Below are 19,703 nucleotides of genomic sequence, written 5' to 3'. Positions count from 1 at the left end.
CATGAGGTAATGTCTATAAAAATTCTTCTGCTAAAAGAAAATAAGTAAATAAGATGCAAAAATGTCTGTTTCATTGTGCTTAATCTCCACAAGCTGCTACAAGGCATATAGTCTGGTGAGGAGGATTTTCTTTTAAAAAAGCAACACATTAGCCTAAATTACACATTAGCCTAAATGTTTGGTAGAACGTAGCAGTGAGGCACGTGCAGTATATGAGAGCATTATTATCTGATGACTTTTACTGCTACTTACTTTAGGTAACTATTGAATCCCACCCAGTCCCTTCCCATGCTTCAAGTCACAATTCAGTCATCCAGCAAGCTGACACTGCATTCCTAAAGGAATACCTAAGCCCCTGGCTATATTCAGCTTCACACTGAGTGCATTTTTAAATTACTAGCAGTACTGGTTAAAATAATTCTAACTGTGATAACAAATAAGCCTTAAAATGTGTTATGGCTCAAAACTATTTGTGACTCAGTTAAGTATAGGAAGGAAGTTCCTGATTGACAGGTCATTCTCCCAGCTCTTCTCCAGAATTTTTGCAAACTTTGGCTCCTCCACCATCAGTATATGTCTTCCAGGGTTACCATGTCTTCCTGCATCAAACCCACAGATGGAGGAAAAGAACACAGAGGATTACCCAGTGAGGTTTTTCTAGGCCAGGCTTGGATTTGGCACACATCACCGATACTCAAAATGATGAGTTAGATTCAGTTATTTGGGGCCTCATTTGACTTGAGGGAGGCTGGGAAATATAGTCTAATACATGAAGGAGAAGAAATGGGTTTGGGATGAGCTACCAGTCTCCACATGTCAGTCCTAATTAGTAGGCATATATGCCCAGGTACATTCACATCCTTAGGAACTTTTGGCTTTATTTTTCCTTTCAGAAGCTTAACTTGCCCTGTTCATTATGCTGACTACATAATCCAATTTATGCCTTGCAGTAGCTCATTTGAGATTAAGCATACTGATGTAGAGATTTCTGTATCTTATTTATTTTCTTTAAGCAGAAGTTTTAGCAGGAAAAAAAAAAAAAATAGGTTTCACATAAATATCTCCAAAGGCTAAAAATTAAAAAAAAAAAAAAAAAGGCCAGCAAAATTAAAATGGAGATATAATTCCATTGAGAAGCAAGCGATATTATCCAGAAATAGAAACTGTAAGAAATAGTTGAGTAGCTTAGAAGAAATTCCTTCTTTACCAGTCATATATTAAGGGCCAATGAAAATACCATATAAATGACTAGAAACATATATCCTTAAAGAATACTTTGGTAGTGCTTGTTTCTTAGATTTTAGCATCCATGTCCATAGGCTTTATCTTCTGTTAACACCCACACACCATGTAAATCCCACCATGGTAAGAAGATTAATTCATTTGTTTACAGCAACTGGGGAAGTTTTCAGTTGGTAAATGCATTGAACACACGTAGACGTGACCTGGAGGAAAAAGGCAGGTAGCCGTGTTGCCGTTTCCTCCTGGTAGAAGGGAATCTATTTCCCTTCACTAACTACACTTAAAGTAACCAAAGGAGTGCCAGCTCCCATACACATAAACACTTAGCATCTGCATTTTCCTTTTGCTACAGTGAAAGAAAATGCATAAATGCATTTGTTAGCAATACTGACAAAGACCGATTTGTGGAATAATCGAAACCTTGATTTCTGTCATTAGCTGGCTGTTTATGAAATGCATCTTCCTGTCTACATTCCCAGATGTTTCTTCTTATTTTAATAGCTCTTTGTTTGTCATGAATTTTGAATTCTAAACTGTAAAGTGTCAAGGGAAAAGACTTTCCTTTGCAAGTTTCATGGAGAATGTCAAACTTGAACCCCCCAGAATCCTCGCAGTATTTATCTGTAGGCCCTCCCAGGCAGTTAATTTCCCATAGTGAGCCTCAGAGGTCTTGAGTTGTGTCCCAGAGTCAAAATTAAATATGTTAGCAGCTACCTTTTCATCTACCTCACTATTCTTGAACAATAAATAAAGGTTTGGGCTAAAAGCAATCATTTTGAAATATTCTTTTCCCTGCAACTTTCATTTCCCAGGGAAAGAGCATTGAATACATCCCAGCCTGGGTCCCTTCAGCTCACCGTGGGAAACCTGAAGCCAGAAGCCATGTACACCTTCCGAGTCATGGCCTATAATGAATGGGGACCAGGGGAGAGTTCTCAACCCATCAAGGTGGCCACTCAGCCAGAGTGTGAGTATGAAAAGGGAAGGGCTGTATTTAAAGGGTATTTACTTTCTTCTGAAATATCTTTGAATCCTCCCATAGAACCTTTTTTTTTTAAATTCAGTTTTATTGAGATATATTCGCATACCATACAGTCATCCATGGTGTACAATCAGCTGTTCACAGTACCATCTTATAGTTGTGCATTCATCACCCCAATCTATTTTTGAACATTTTCCTTATAGCAGAAAGAATCAGAATAAGAATAAAAAATAAAAATAAAAAAAAAAAACACTCAAATCTTCCCCCCGATCCCACCCTATTTTTCACTTAGTTTTTGTCCCCATTTTTCTAGTCATCCATCCACACACGGAATAAAGGGAGTGTGATCCACAAGGTTTTCACAATGACACTCTCACCCCTTGTAATCTACAGTGTTATACAATCGTCTTCAAGAGTCAAGGCTACTGGGATGGAGTTTGGTAGTTTCAGCTATTTCCTTCTAGCTATTCCAAAACATTAAAACCTAAAAAGCATTATCTGTGTAGTGTGTAAGAATGTCCACTAGAGTGATCTCTTGACTCCATTTGAAATCTCTCAGCCACTGAAGCTTTATTTCGTTTCATTTCACATCACTCTTTTGGTCAAGAAGATGTTCTCAATCCCACAATGCCAGGTCCAAATTCATCCCGGGAGTCATATCCTGCATTGCCAGGAAGATTTACACACCTGGGAGTCAGGTCCCCTGTAGGGGGGTAGGGCAGTGAGATCATCTGCCAACGTGGCTTAGTTAGAGAGATGGCCACATCTGAGCAACAAAGAGGCATTCAGAGGGAGACTCTTAGCCACAATTACAAGCAGGTGTAGCATCTCCTTTGCAGTAACAAGCTCACAGAACTTTTTTGAAGGAAGATTTTGAAGCAATATTTTTAACTCAAGGATTTTCAAAGGTAAGGCAAAATGGCCCCCTCATTTAGGCCATGTCTCTGTAATGGCAAAGTGACAACTAATAAAGACCTAATCCATCCATCTGTCTTTATATTCACTTTCTAAGAACATGGCTTACTCTGCCTGACATACTACTCCATCATCAAGTTTCAGCTTTCTCCATTGATTTTCAGAGTTTGTCAATGAAGAATGTAACATCAAAGGTAAAAGAAAAAAAAAAAAAAAAAGCATGTAACTTCTAAATATATGGTCTTATTAAGGCACTTAAACATGTGCTGAATGCATTTAAGAAGGTAACAAAAGCGAACCTAAACTTGAGACATATAAAGAGATAGGCTATATTGGACAATCTCACTGTCCTCTCAATTTGATTCTTTAATTTCCATCACTATATTAAACTAGGTGGATCAAACAGTAAAGCAGCTAGTCAGTCTGAACAAATCATATTTCAATGATTTCTGCCATTTGTAAGGAAACAGCCCCCATTTTGTATCTTTGAAAAATATTTCCATGTCTCATAAAATTAAAATTTTCCTTATACTTTTCTAAAATTAGAAAAGATTGGTGATAAGCAGTTTTCTGGCTTTGTTTTGTTTACTGTTTTAAAAGTTGGAATCTAAAAGCTAAATGCAATGAATTGACTGCTTGTAACAAACTGTTGCAATCTGCTAGTTGCATCTATTCCTTTCTTTCTTTTTTTTTTTAATTAGTAATGCCTTTAGTTTTAATTTCTTTATTTTAAAGTATTTTTAACTTCTAAATCACCTCAAATACTTTTTGGAAGGAGGTGGAATAGAAATTAGAAATATTTTAATTGGTAAATGTGAGAAAATAATCTTTGGAATAGGTTACTTCTTGGTTATTTTAAATCAGCACATTGAAGAAGAGAGAGCGTGAGCAGTCTGATTTGTAACCCAGGTGCTGGTATCTTGCTCTATACTTGCCAAAATCTCCATTCTTTCATCTAATTAGCACAACCTGCAAAGACAAGATGATAAAATGGAATAAAGTATTTTGGGCAGAATGGGAAAGCACTAAGCCAGATAAGTCTTGTTATACTTGCCTCGCAGAACTAAAACCTCAGATAGTATCTCAAAGGCAGAGTAAAGTACAGATTTGGGGCAATTATTAGGAAACGCAGGCTCCCAAGCAGGACTGGCTATGTAAATTGTGAGGCCCACTGCAAAATGAAAATGCTGGGCCCTTGTTCAAAAATTAAGAATTTCAAGACATTGACAGTAAGGCGTTAAACCAAATGCAGGGGCCCTTCTAAAAACGGCGTTGTGCAGCTACTCTGGTTGTGCAACCATGAAGCCAGCCCTACTGCAAGGTTTCTATTTTTAAGAACGTTTTGTTGTTGTTTTACTTTAAATCGCTAGATAATGCTAATTTCCACTTCAAAACGTCTATAGTAACATAACAGTTGTGTCATCAATTTGTTGTTGACTTACTCTTCATTTATCATATACATAGTGTTAACTTCAATGAATGAAATGGTATATTCAATTAATAAAGTTAATTAAAAGCAAATTGGGCCATAATATGTACATGCAAAAATCATACGCATATTGTATATAGACTGACAGTTAAAAATCCCATTGAAATACTGTAATATTAAGACATTTAACTTTAAAAGCATGTTCATTTCCAAGAGATCCAATTTTTATGGATCATCTAAATTCTTTACTTCTTAATCCACCTATATTATCCCTAGGATTGTTTTGATGTACTTCTCAGGGGTGGCTAATCACGATTACATTGCATTTCTCATAAAAATCCTAGGTAATCAGTTTTGCTTTCAATGACTGAGAAACGTTTTTCTCCTTCTATCAATTCCATTGATTCTGAGTATCTAGTTTAGAAATGCAATATTCAGTTTTTGTTTTTGTTTTTGTTTTTGTTTTAGATCATTTTGTTTTGTGCCAAAGGGACAAGGCAGTATTTTCCATTTTAACACCGATTAATCACAGTGCCTCATTTCATTATAAAAATTACTCATGATATAGCATTTTCTGCCATTTTTAGAATAATAAAAATCAGTGTCAATGATCAGTTGTGTGTACTTCATCTTCTTTCAACTTTGTAAAAGGAAAAAAATGACAATTCAATTTATAGGTATGTTTACTGAGCGTCTGCTATATTCCTAACACTGTTGCAGGCCATGTGAGACAAGTTTAAAAAGCACATGAGGTATGTAATAAAGTAGCAGCACCTGCATATTTCAGAATCTTCTTGGGGAAGCAAATATTCTAAATATGTAAAAACAACCAAGTAACCCAAGTAAGAATGTTTGTAAAAAGTTTTAAAATGAAATGTTAATAATCTGAGTCAGAAATTTGCTTGGGGGTCCATTACTTGTGATGGCGAAGGATACTATGTAGCTAATTTTTATGCCTAAATTCTAGTGCCCCCATCCCCTCAAGTCACTCTGGTGTTATAAAAACCTAGCTGCCTGGATACTTTGTCTATTGTACATTCCTCCCTAATCAGAAAATAGTCTGAGGAATGTGTACAAATGATCTTACTGGCACTGGTCTCTATAAGCATTTACTTTGCTTAAAAATCAGTAGAGATGATGATAAGACAAAAAATAATGACTAAAAGCCTAGTAATAAAATATGTTGCTTATTGGTATTGTTGTCTTGTATAGGTTAGCTTTTTTTATCAAAAATGAAAATGGAAAATCTTTCTGTTTTAGAAACATGAAATTGGCTTGAATTCTTTTCAAGGGCAGCAATGACGACCTCAGAGTGTTAACCATATTTGGGTCTTTAATAATAGCATTGTTTTATTAAATTACTTCTGTTCTTTCCCCTGTATGGAGTAAGGATTCTTTCCCTTACAGGCCCTTGTTTATTTGCACTGGTGAGTTGATGCTGGTTCATTGAGCATTGTCAGCGGATAATGCATCCCTTACTGTGTAGATAGAAACAAAGTAGGCAGATAGAAACAATTCAGCATAGATAAACAGTATGTTCAGAAAATCATTTACATGTGCAAAATAGCCAACTCCTTCAATTCATTTAGATTAACAGCACTGTGTAGTTAACTTGCTGTCTTTATTACAGACATTAGGATAAATAAATTATGTTCTCATGACTAATAGGTACTGCATATGTATTTTGTCTTCTGTTGTTAATGCAAAATGCCTTCTTGGAAATTTAAAAATATTTCTGGATTAAGGAGCACTTTGTCTTCTCCAAGCCTGTTCAATAATATGCAAGTGGCTGTGGAAGATGGAACATGCTGGAGAGCCTTCTCCCCTCCCCTCCCTGCCCCTCACTTTCCTTTCTTTCCTCTCCCTTCCCCTTGTCTTTCCTTCCCCTCCCTTCCCTTCCCTTCCCTTCCCTCTTGCCTTCTTTTAAGCCCATCTTTCTGTGTGTTTTTTTCAGAAAGTACAAAGGTCGATTTTATCATTTGGCTTGAATAACGGAATTTACAGTCAAGGAGGGGAAAAATGTTTATCATCATTATTTCTCTCCCTAACAAAATCATCTTGTCTTTCAAAACTGAGTATCTGGATATGCATTTTGTTGCTTTTTTAGTCACCTTTTTGGCAAATGTGATGCAGTAATTGTACAATAAAATTACATAGCTTTTATACAAATTGAATTTCAAGCTTTTCATATTATTTGAAAATATCTACTCTATTATGGAAACCAAATTCTCAAGGAATAAAACTGGTGGAAAATATGTCTGAAATATAAATCAGCCAGTGACTGTTTCTAAAAGTGCATACATTTTGTAGTTATCATTTAAAGAGATCAGCAGTCCAAGATACAATTTATGGAATAATCACCCAGAATAGAAAGCCTTGAATTATATGAAGGCTTGTGTCCCCTGATTATATCTTCCTTTTGCTAAACTCTTGTTCCTTGTCCCATTCCTTTATGTTGTATAATTTCTCCATCATATTATCAGCCAGGATTTAAGTCCTTGCCTGCTTAAGACTTGTCTAATCTTTTCATACCACATGTGGAGAATTTTTGAATTATTATATGGGGCCCTTTAAGATGCTGTTAAGGCAGTTTAATCATAAAGGATGTCAAAATGGACCACATAAAGCCCCTCAGGGCTCAAATTAGAATGTGGAGCCTATTCGCTAGTCCACAAACCAATTATCCACAAAGCCCCTCTATATTTAAAAGTTGTAAGTAATATTCTTAGTCTGTTATATTCTTTATACTGTAAAGATGAGGGAAAGCAGCCCTCAAGTCTAGTCACTTAGAATATATTATCTGGAGGAATAGCTATATTGCTTTTCCCTCTTCTCTGGAATTTTGTATTGTTTTGGTTTGGTTTTAATTCTAATAGGGCTCCCCTAGTATTCTAGAGTATTATAGGGCTATGCTGGTATGATTGTCATGGAGAGAACAGACAAGTTCAAATCCTGTCTTTGAACCGTTATCCTAAGGCAAGTTTCTTAATCCTTGAGATCTGTTTCCTCAACTGTAATTGGAGGTATCACATGGAGTAAGTGATAACATATGGAAAGCCATGACTCTTGCCTGGCATCTAGTAGGCTCACAGTAGAGAGAACTTACCTGCCTCTGATAGGATCAGTGAGAGCAAAATTCTAACTGCTCTGCACTTACAAACAAAAATGTGGGATATTTACTCAAATAAGGTTAATATAATACTCTATTTTGAATTTTGAATTTGCTCATTTGTACAATCAGCACATTTTTATACTGTTACTTTTCTCTAATCATCCTTTCTCTATAATTTCATAGGCTATTATAATTGGCTTGTCCTCCACTTTTGCCTAACATTCATCTATGTATCCTTAACTGAATTTTGAAGTTCCATGATCAGAAAACAGTGTATTACCTCATAAAATTTGTCACAGCAGTGCTATTTTATGAATAGCTGGTTGGTTAAAATATGCTGATGGAATTGGGTCCCTACTTACAGAGATATTAAATATCAGTTATTATTTTTTCAGCATGACTCTATAAAATGAGCAGATCAAATTAATCACAGTCTATTCAGCCCATTTCTTTTTTCACTGGAGCTAGTTTATAGTTATTAACTGCACTGCATGATGATTTGAGTGAATATTCGGTATGCCTATGATGGCTAAGTTGACCATGGGCCAAACAGTGGTTCAGTTTTGTGGTCACATTGTGGCTAGAGATTAACAGGAAAGGAGATAAAGATGAGCAGTGACATTCCATCCTTTATGGCAGCATACAAACACTGAAAGTTGCTTTAAAAGTGTCTCGTCAAAAAAACATATTTTCAGGTAATACAAACCATAAGATGGGAGATATTAAGGGCTAATGGTTTGTCATCCTCCGCAACAGAAGGCTTAAGGAATCCAGTTGGATTCAGTGATCAATTAGGTGAGGCTATTACATCTTTTAAAATGACATGTTAGTGGAACAATTAGAGGTAGGCTTTGCTTTCAAGGATGAGTTGTTAAATCACCACTAGTAGAGTCCAAAGCAGATGTGTGTTACTCTGTATTTCTCTCATTCATTCATTCAAAAATGGTTCTTTTGAGCTAAGTTCTGGACTTACACTCTCCAATATAGTAACCTCTTGCTTCATGTAGCTATTGAAACTGAAATTTAGTAAAATAAAATAAAATTTAAAAAATTCAGTTTCTCAGTCACACTAGCCATATTTCAAGTACTCAATATCACTTACAATTTAAATAAAGTTAAAAATTAAATTCTTCATTCCCATTTGCCACATTTCAAGAGTTCACATATGACTACCCGCTACTTTGTTGGTTAGTATGGAAAGCATTTCCATTATTGCAGAAAGTTCTAATGGCCAGCACTGGTCTAGACTGTGTGCTAGAAAATGAAGAAACAAAAGCAAGTCAGATAGTTTCCTGATCTCAAGGAACTACTAGTCTAGTTCCTTGAAATTACTTTAGGCACAACTCACTGTTAAAAACATATTTAACAGATTTAGTCCCCCTCAGTGTTAAAACAAGTAAACTATGCAATGAATTAATGTAAAAATCAGTTTCAAAAGTCTAGAAAATCTAGATTCAAACACATCTTCTAGTTAGCCACAATAATTAAAAATTTCTCTCTCACGTTAAAAAAAAGTGTCTTTCAAAGCACAATTGAAGGTGAAGGCCAAAGATTACTTGTTACTTGGGTTAAACAGTGGCACGGGCCTAAGTTCAGTTTCCCTAGAATGTTTCTGTTGGCTCATTGGTTACTCTTTATTTTGAGTGTACAGCATAGTTCAGGCTTCTTCAGATGGTATAGGCAAATATCTAAAGAAGCTGTTTTCTGGGTGAGAAGTTATATTGGAAAAAGCTACTTATTTCTCTTTCTTATTAGGTGGTTTGAGGAAAAGGGGCATGAGAGTGTCAGAATAAAAAAGGTTTCCAGGAAGTAAGGGCATCTAGCCTGGAAGACAGAGATTCCCTAAGTGGATTTCTTTGAGATTAAGTTGCCTACTGTTGTGATGTACTTTACTAAAAATGAAAGCAATTTGCTTGCTAACCTGAATTAGAGCAAAGACTGTTTGAGCATCTTAAGGGATATTGTCCTCAGGCAAGCATAGCCGAATAAAACTCCATTCCAAAGATAAAAGGAGTTTTAGGGAACTCCTTCAGTTGTGTTTTTGATTCTATGGCGAGTTGGTGTACATGATTAATGAAGAGTAAAGACAGAAAGAGAATATGGCATTTTTATCACACATGTTTTTATCACTCCCTCATCTCAAGATCTAAATACAGTCCATAAGAATTTACCGAGCACCTACTTTGGGTCTGGAATGGTATAAGGTGCTAGGGATAGAAAGTAAAATAAGATGGGCTGGATAACATCAAAGAAATTAGGCATGAAATTTTCTTAGGAAAATATACCTGTAAAATAAATTGTTCTAAATCACACTGTAGGATCGAATTTATTTCCTCTTTCTAATCTAAAGTGTGAGTTATAATTAATGTAGTATATAATTATTGTACACTTTAATGTATGAATAGATATATGTATGTACATAGTTTTAGTATGAAATACCTTTGGGCATTTTACAAAGTATGACATCAGGAAATTTACAGTTGACTAACCTGATGTAATACTCAACCAGAATTAAGTAAAACTCTCATTTTAAATCACTCCGCTAATTTATGGATTCTTTTAAATGCAGGTTATATTCTGCCTGCTGTAATATATAGTAAATCTTATATATTGAACAAAAAGTCAATAATGAGAGTGTAACTATTGTTCTTGTTCCCTAACTCCAACGTTCCTGAATTGTTATATTGTATTAATAAAAGTATTATTTCTACTTTGTAAGAAGATATTAGAGGATGGGGAGGACTCGTACCCAATAGTATGAAAACCCATTGCTGTTTCAGACCAGTCTTCTTACCTTAGATGAAAAGTATCAGCCTCAAATCATATCTAATATAGGAACTTGGGTTGGACCCAAATTTCTGATCACAGGTAGAGCAGATGGTTCTGGGTTGAAGTTGAAATATTTTAAAGTGATCACACACAATTACTGCTTCAGATTGTAGCTGTTCACATCAGAGTTAAGATGTTGCTATTGGTGTCTGCGAGGAAATGATTACGGGATTTTTATCAATTCGAGAGCAAAGAAGAACTGTAAGCCCATATTCAGTGCAAGTAACTGGTCCATTACTGTTTTATTAAAATCCACAATTGGAGTCCCAGCTCTTCAATGGGAAGCAGAGTGAAAGATGGTTAAGAGCAATGATTCAGGAATCAGACTGGATTTGAATTATGGCTTTTTCACTTATTAACTAACTGGGGAAAGTTAGCTTTTTCTAAGCCTCAGTTTCCTCATATGTAAAATGGAGATAATAGTCATATGAATTGCCTGGGGTTGTTGTAAAAATTAAATGAAAGTCTGAAAAATGAGAACACAACAGCCTATCTTCAGAATCCTTAATTCTGAGGATTGGATGAGGTAATTAATGTAAAATGCTTAGCCTGATTTCTGGCATATTGTTAGCCATCAATAAATTCCAGTTGGTGTTATAATCATCCATTACTCCATTTCTTGATTCTGATTATTCCCTATATAATGACATTCCTTAACACTGTACATAATTTACTTATTTCTATCTCTGTGCTCTTCACGTAAGTTTGAAATGCTCTCCCTTATCCTTTCAGGCTATTTCATAAGTCCCTTCTATTTCTACTTTAAAATTTTAATTTAAGGTTCCTAGAAGCAGAAAGTCTTTCCTGGCTAATTCACCACATGGATCAATCTTTTAGTCTGCTTAAGTTCATTTTTCACCCTCTAAATTAGCTTGAATCTTATGCTATTCATTCATTCATTCAAAAATCATTCACTGTATGCCAACAATGCAGTACACTCTATTTCCAGGCACTGTAAATTCATCAGTAAAAAAGACAAAGCACTTATACTCATGAAGTTAATGTTCTAGTGATGGAGAGGGAGACTAAACAACTAAAAATAGAACGTGCAGAAGAATAAAGCAGCTTAAGGGGATATAGAATGAAGAAGAAAAGGATGACTCGGGATGAGGAAGTCAGTGAAAGCATTTTTGAAGAAGGCATTTAAGGGGAGACCTGAATGAAGTTGGGAGGTTTGCAGACAAAGAACTGGAGAGGAAACATTTTAGGCAGAGCAAATAGCACATGCTGAGATCCAGGACAGGAAGAACAAGATCGCTGTGTTGCAGCCTCAGTGGAGTGGTAAGGAGATTTGGAGAGACAGGATCAAGAGGTTGCGGTAGCAGAGCCTTGACGCAGAACACCTTGAAAGTCACAGTAAGGACTCTAGATTTAATTCTGAGTATTGCGGCACATATGCAGGATGGGGTTGAAATGATCTAATATGCATTTTAAAAGTGGAAGCAAGGAGACCACAGAAAAGGCTAATTCAGTAGTTTAGTCAAGAGGTGGCAGCTTAAGTTTGGTGGTAATTAGGGAGATAGAACTGGCAGAATTCAGGATTATCTTTGAAAGACAGAAACAACAAGACTTGCTAATGGGTGCAGAGTTGGAGAAAAGAGAGGAGTCTAGTTTACTCTTAGGTTTTGGGCCTCCAAACTAGGTGAATGGTGGCACCATTTGTGGGCCTAGAAAACTGGGGGAGGAGTTAGATTTGAGGGGGGATGGGGTACAAATCAAGAACTCTTATTTTGACACATTAGGTTTGACTATTAAATGCATGTATGTTTTATTTAGTCTATGAATGCAAAGACGGTGACAATTACTTCTTTGAATATAAAAATAGAAAGAAATGCCACAGGCAGCTAGGCTAATGGTCAATGCTTTGACCATTGTAAGAATGTCAAATGACCTTGTAAGAATGTCAAAGCTGAAGAGTTGTTGGAAAAACGTGGGAGAATGCTTCATCTAGCTCATCAACTGTAAAGCTGTGTCCTACTTGTCCTTAATGAGTCTACTACAGGGCTATGGCCAATACCATGCACAGAAGACATCCAAATATTTGTCTGGCATTGAGAAGGCTCCTTTTTAGAAATTCTCCTGGTAGCCTAGGGAAGTGTAATGAGATGTAGCTATTACTAGAAAGGAGAATTGACTAAAAGGAGGCCTCAGCTACACAGCCCAGTCTTTCAAGTGCCAATATTTTCCAAGGAACAAATTCAAAGGGGGCGAGTCAGTGCCAAAATAAATGTTAGCCCAGAACCAACTTGTTTTCTGGTATGTACTTTGCCTGTGTTCAGTAAACAGGAGATTGAGTTCTAATGGGATATCTATTCCGGGATGATCCAGAGGTTGGATGTTCTTATTGCTGTGACGGCTTTAGAATTACACCAGTAGAAGCCTGTTTTGGGCCCAAGTGAAGGGCACAGAGTTAGGGAGGAGTTTACCTTTTGGCTTCTAATATCCCTTTCCTTTACCTTTTCCCTGACCTTGGAGAGTCTTATATCCTCCATAACTCAAGATACCCAGAGTCCAAAAATTTTATCCAATAATCAAAAATAGAATGTTAAATCCATAAAGCACCTTTGTTCTAGTCAATTCCAACCATTGAGGACCTGTCAAATGGCAGGTGGGTACAATGACAGGACCACAGGCCTGTGTCTGGATCCTAATACATGGCTATTCATATCAAATAAATGGAATTTATGTTCCAGATAATGGAGACAGCATTAAACCTGTAAGCAAAAGACCTGGGTTTTAGGCTGAGATAATCTCTCAAAAAAATTTTTTTGGCTGTATATTTTTGAGCAAATCACCTACCCTTTCTGTTTCTTAATTTCCTCTTATAAAATAGTGATCATAATGTGCTGTGAATCAGACAGCTTGTTAGAATGATTCCTGTAATCTAGGTGAGGACTGAGTCAACTGGAAAGAACCATATACTTATAAGATGATTTTTAATTAATGTATTAGCTACCTTTAAAAATAAATCAGTCATTGCCTCTCAAGCAGAAGAGAAATATTAAGAAACATCCCTAACGTCCTTAAAGTCATACTTGAAATGCTCATACCTTCTTCCTTTCTCTAGAATTCTAACCCTCCTTTGACAGCTGTAGGACATAGCACTGTCTGAATATTAAGGACTGCAAACTGCTTAGGTGGTCTATGGAAACTAGTATGTAAGGAGCCGGGTTTGTCAAACAAACACGTAAGGAACAGTTTGTGAGGCTGCCAGTCAGAACTGATATTGACATTGACCATAAGGTCAGAGTTCCCCTGTTTGACCTTCACTTGTTAAAAGCCCCATAATCATTTCCTCCCAGCTGCTAATGGCAACATCTTGACTCTGATTTTAACAGCTAGGACCTGAAGCAGTAATTGTGTGCCATCACCTTCAAATCTTTCAACTTCAGCCCATATCAATTCCCTCTCACCATAAAACATCCTGTGAACGAGAATTCTGGCCTAACCCAGCTCCTACATGTCCTACATGTGACATGATTAATACTGTCAGAGCTTGGATTTGAACCTAGCTTGAACAGTCCTGTGTGTGTGTGTGTTTACAAACTAAGATTCGTTCAGGACTGGGGGAAAAATAATTGCAAATTAACTGCAACAACAGATCTTTAAGGAGTTAAAAATTCCCATTTGTTCTTCATTGCTAATGATTAGTTCAAAAAGCATCGTAATAACAGCACATTATTAATAAAATCTCAGCATGATTGAACTTAAGCCAGCCTGGGTGAGTTACACTAACCCTTGTCCTGAACAGCCTGCTGGGTCTGTAATCTCTGCTCTCTGTTATAAATCACCTAACTTGATCTTAACCCTGAATCTACTGCTTTGATTCAAAGTCCTCTCCTACCTTGCAGTGAAATTGAAAATAATAATTACTTTCCATTTTTCAGAGGGGTTAATTGGCTTGTAGTTCAGTCCAAGCTCTTAACAAAGATGCTTGAAACTCCAAAAAATGAGTCTGATGTTACGTTTTCTGGTATGTTTCTTCATTTAATATCATATTTACACAACTTATATGTCATAATAGACTTAGTGAATCATTGACTTTAGATTATGCCACAAAGCTTAAATTCAAAACTTGGATTATTTTGTCACTTTGAATAGGATTTTTCTGTATCTCTCTTAAAACTTAATATCGTTATAATATTTTTGCCAAGCTGTGGGGAAATATTGAATTTTCTTCTCTTCCAATCCAAGAGTTCTTAAATTATTCTCCAAGAATTGCCTGTATCTCCAGGTGGTTGTGGAACACTAGAATTATGGTTCACCTGAATTGATATCAGCTGTAAGTGTAACTTATGCAACAGATATTAAAGACTTAGTAAGAAAAAATACAAAATATCACATTAATACTTTTATATTGATTACATTTTAAACTGATTATATTTGGATATACTGAGTTACATATATGATTAATATTAATTTCACTTTAAATTTTACTTTTTTAATGTGGCTACTGCAACATTCAAAACTACATGTGAGCATTTATGGCTCACATATTTATATTGAGCAGTGATGGCTTATATGTATATGCTTATGTCTTAAACCCAATGAAGAGGAAATCAGTAAGGTTACCCATCTGATATGCAACTGACTTTCAGAATTATTGAAATGCAGTGGTTAAACTAAACCCTTCCCCCAAAGAAATATTTCTGATTTATCTTAATAACATTTATATTTAATGGTTATTTTCCTTATTTACTCTATATTTACTCAGTATCATAAGTAATAGCCTTCGAACATGAGTCAAAATTATTTCTTTCCTATTGGTCTCATACTTATGGCACCAATGAAAAGAAAAGCAAAGGAGGTGGGATTGGGGAAAGAAAATAAATATTTTGATCCAAAGCAGCACACCAGAGTTGCAGTGTTCAGCTTTATTTAAAGTTGTTTTCCAACTTCTGTGAGATGATTTACTCCTGAAGTCTATTTGTCTTCCTGCTGGTATTTCTGAACAAGTCTAAATCTTCCATGTGGTTAATAAACCTCTTATCTTTTGAATACTGAAAATAAAATAGCCTTAATCCTCAGGGTGGTTCAGTCAGCAGCCTGGGAGCCATTTAGATGCTTCTTAGAGATACGGGACAACTAGATTTTCTGCCCCGTGTGATTATCAGTCTTCCGCTTGCACACATGCAGGTGTGAGGGCACTAAACGTGCTTCTCAGTGATAAATGTCAGTGGAACCACAAAGTGAATATTAATTTCAGTATTGTCAAGGTCAGATGTTTACCTGGATTCATTGTTATTGAAATTTTTATTTTTGCTGCTGTTAGGAAAGATCTTTTATCTTGGACTCTTTTATCAAGTATCAAGAGAGAAGGTGACTAAGAGACTTCAACATGCATATGTATTGCTCAGAAAAAAATCCCTTAACCTACTTGGATCTATAAATTGGGGCATTCATTTTGAGTACCTTAAAAAATATCCAGTTGTGGGTTTAGAGGAACTAAGTTCAGTAGGAACAGGACAGATGATCACAAAATCTGTAGGGAAGTTGATATTCCTGAAAAGTTCCTGACTGTACAAAGAAAAGGAAAGAAAATTGCAATTGCAGGGGAAAGAAAAAAGAAAAAAGTCTGTGATGAGGCCATTCACATATGTAGAGAGTGAAGTTATCTAGCTTGGAGCCCAAGAAATTAAAAGAAAAGTCAAGATGAGGAAAAACATTAGGTCTTTGACTGTCTCTTTCTGTTTAGAGTGAAGTATCTCAGACCCAACATGGGAGCCAAAGCCGTTTTACTCAGCCATCACCCATCCACCCAAGCATAAAAACACCTGCCTGAGTGTCTAGTCGTAATTCCAGGATTTCATATCTCAGCGAACAGCATTACAGACACAGAGCTATGTCATTCAGAAACACCAGGGTCATTCTCGATTCTCCCCTACCTCCAATCCATCAAGTGCAGTTGAATTTATCTTCCATATAGCTCTTGAATATCTTCTCTTTGTCTCCACCACCAGCATTCTTATTCAAGCTGTTAACCTCTCTCTCTTGGACAATGGACTATTCTAAACGGTTACCGAACATTTGCCACCTTCCATTCATTATTTATGAGGCAGGATGAGTACATAATGCTTAAGCCCATAAATTTCTTTCTCATGCTTAGCATAAAGGATCAAACTCTGCGTAAGGCTTAGTATAGCCTGACCCCTGGCAATTCTCCACCTCCTCTGTACTTCCTTCCCTCGACTCCCTACTGTCCGGCCACCTTTGACTGTAAATTCTATGGAGGCTTGCATTGTTTCCCCCATATGTCTCACAAGCTGGCAAACTGGGGACGGGGAGGGAGAATTCAGCATTTTCTTTGTACCAGGTGCCTTGTAAAAATTGTTTCATTTATTCTTTACAACACATTGATGACATAGATACAAATATTAACCCCACTTTTAAAAATAAGGAAATTTAGGTTCAAAGACATTAGTTTGCCCCTGGCCATATAACCTGAGGATGGGGGATGAAGTTGGACCCAGCATCTCTGATTCTGAAAGCCACCTCTTTACTTTCAGTCTCTATCACCAAAGCTTTATTAGATGGGATCCTTTGGTACCACCTGTATCAGTGGTGCTCAGATCTTGAATTTCTGTGAAACCTGTGTGTTAGGAGAATAGAGTTCTAAATTTCTTCCTTAATTTATGGCCTTTCTCAAAGAGCCAGTTTACCCAAGCAGTTCGTAATCTTTTAAAGCCTGGAAATAGATAAACAATAAATTCCTTACCCAAACAGATGTTATCTTTTTAGGTAGCATCTTTTCATTGTGATCTAGAAAAATCTGCCCACTTGACTGTCTGAAAAAGATTACTGTTTCCTTCTCCTCCAAGAAATGGCACCTAACTCCTGTTATACAAACAATCTATCCATGTCATTTATTGCTCTATTAAAACTACAAACATCAAATATCGATTCTTCCCACACCAAGTGTAGTACAAGCCACCTTTGGGAAAGGTTGCAGGGATTGAGTTACATTATCGCCATAGGAAACACATTGCCCGTAAGCTGAAGACACCTGCTTCTCTGATGCATGTCTATTTATAGAGAACTGGCATTTTTGTATACAGAAATACAATCTGGAAGGATATACAAAGTCTCAAATCAGCATGAAGCAAGCATGAGGTCAGCCAGTGCCCTTCCTGAGAGTTTCTGCTTGTCTTGTCACTCGTGTATAAGAATTAAACATAATTTTATGGTCTCTATATTAAGGAGAATATAACAATAAATGTAACTATGTGAAGAATTTCACAAGGATTCTGGAAACCTTAACCATTATCGTCTATGACACACCATGCAAAGCTCAGCTCTTAGGTCTGGCCAGGTTTGGTTGTAAACATAATCCTAGTCAAGGCTCCTACCTTACAGATCTTTAGAACACTATGTTTCCCTCTCCTTTCACATAAATCATCTTCTCATGTTCTTCTAACAAACGTGAAAACTAAGTAGTGAAAATACTCTTTCATCCAGTTGTCTGATGAGGGAATCCAAATTCAGAAGTGTTGAAAGCTTGTTTTTCTATATAATCTCATTTAATACTTATAAGACCCCTGGGATATAGAAATTATGAACCCATGAGAAAATGATGGTTAGAGTATTTACATAATATGACCCCAAAATATGCTATTATTAGGTAGAGGAGAGGGATTTGTGATGCAGGATTCAAAGCCAAGGTTTTTCATTTCCATTTGAAGTATTTTATTTTCACCAATCATCTCAGAGATAGTTTCCCCCTTTCCACTATTTCAGTTGGGAATTTCTCAAAAGTTCTTGTCAATTTCTTGGAAAACTCAAGTGAAATTTAGACTTTTCTTTTCTGAACACTTGTTACCCAACTGATTTTTAGAGACGGGCGTCTTGAGAAAAACGGATGAATTTTTCAACTTTCTTTGAGCATCATGAAAGATGTTACATTTTTCTTAAGATTGGTTGACCATTATTTGATTCGTTGATGGTGCTGAACAAAATAGACAAGCAGTTTATTTAATGATAATGCCATGCCTGGGAATAAGGTGAGATGAATTGTGTCTTCATTAATTTAGCTCACCTTGAAATTATCTTCATTATTTTTAGTTGAAGACATCATCAGAAGCCTTATTCAAGCCATTTAGCAGTTTTTCTCTCCACCTACCAACTTATGCTTTCCTATTCCAGAAAGGCTATTGTCAGTGTTGTTACCCATTATATTCATTCACACTGATGGACCTTAACTTACTACATTTCTCTTTCACACCTGTGCTTCCCTGTCTTTCCATTCTTCATCAGTGCAAATCTTAATAAATAAGTTCTCTGAGAATTTCTATCACAATACAGTATCTCACATTACTGGAGATAGTACTGTTTGCTAAACACATAGAAAGAATTATTCGATCTTTAAATAACTGGTACTTTTATCTAAAATTTTCAAACAAGATAGAAATCGGACCCAAAGAATTCTTTATTGTTTTCCTTTAGCTGAATTAAAAAAATACTTAAAAGAAAAAAAAAATGTCTATATGATTAGGTTCACAAGACGTCAAGCCTTCAGTAATGTGGAAACTTAATCACATTTGGCTGTAACTTTATTTTTCAATTTTTAATATTTGTTGTCTTTTAGGTTTTCCTAGATCATGAGAACAGTTACCTTTGACAACATTACTTAAAAATCTCCAGCATATATGGGTTGAACCTTAATTATTCAGTTAGAAATCTGTATCTTCCACTTCACTTTGTATTTCTAGGCATTGTCCAGGTTTTCCAAAGTGAAATTCAAAATGCTTTCCAGATTTCAGTAACATTATTACCATATGGTTCTGTTAGTGAAAACCTTAAGCTACTCTACCAAAAAAGACCTTATCTTCAGATGATTGCTATATCACTATTATTATTAAGCTACCTCCTTTTCTAGGTTGAATCAAATGAAGACTACATTCAAGACTATTTACTTTAGAGAAAATATTTTTTCTAAGTTGTCAAAAATATCCATCATTTAATACATGAACATATGTATGTTTATATATATATTCTATGTATATGCAAATATATGCACATATATTGATGTCTCTGTGTGTATGACACAGGTGAGCATATTGCAACTTAGCAGATAGCACCTATTAAAACCGAAGGTGAAATGAACAGGTCATAACTGTTCATTTGTTCACCCCAACCAAATCTTGTCAGACTCCTGTGGTCTCATAATAGAAACATACCCCATAGTTTGTGCTTCTTCC

At 36.0% G+C, this 19,703-nt stretch overlaps 1 protein-coding gene across 4 annotated transcripts in view; it reads left to right on the top strand.

The window, feature by feature from the left end:
- The window catches only part of DCC (DCC netrin 1 receptor), a 1,223,099-nt gene that overhangs the window by 814,308 nt on the left and 389,088 nt on the right, over positions 1 to 19,703 (top strand). For all 4 annotated transcript variants that reach the window (XM_037805818.1, XM_037805817.1, XM_037805816.1 and 1 more), the window contains exon 9: positions 2,055 to 2,209. In XM_037805818.1, coding sequence (XP_037661746.1) covers positions 2,055 to 2,209 — 155 coding nt within the window. The remainder of the gene's footprint in view (positions 1 to 2,054; positions 2,210 to 19,703) is intronic.

Source organism: Choloepus didactylus, chromosome 16 (genome assembly GCF_015220235.1).
Source record: "Choloepus didactylus isolate mChoDid1 chromosome 16, mChoDid1.pri, whole genome shotgun sequence".
Lineage (NCBI taxonomy): Eukaryota > Metazoa > Chordata > Mammalia > Pilosa > Megalonychidae > Choloepus > Choloepus didactylus.
Note: the sequence above shows the minus strand (reverse complement) of the source record. Positions and strands in the feature narration are given on the sequence as shown.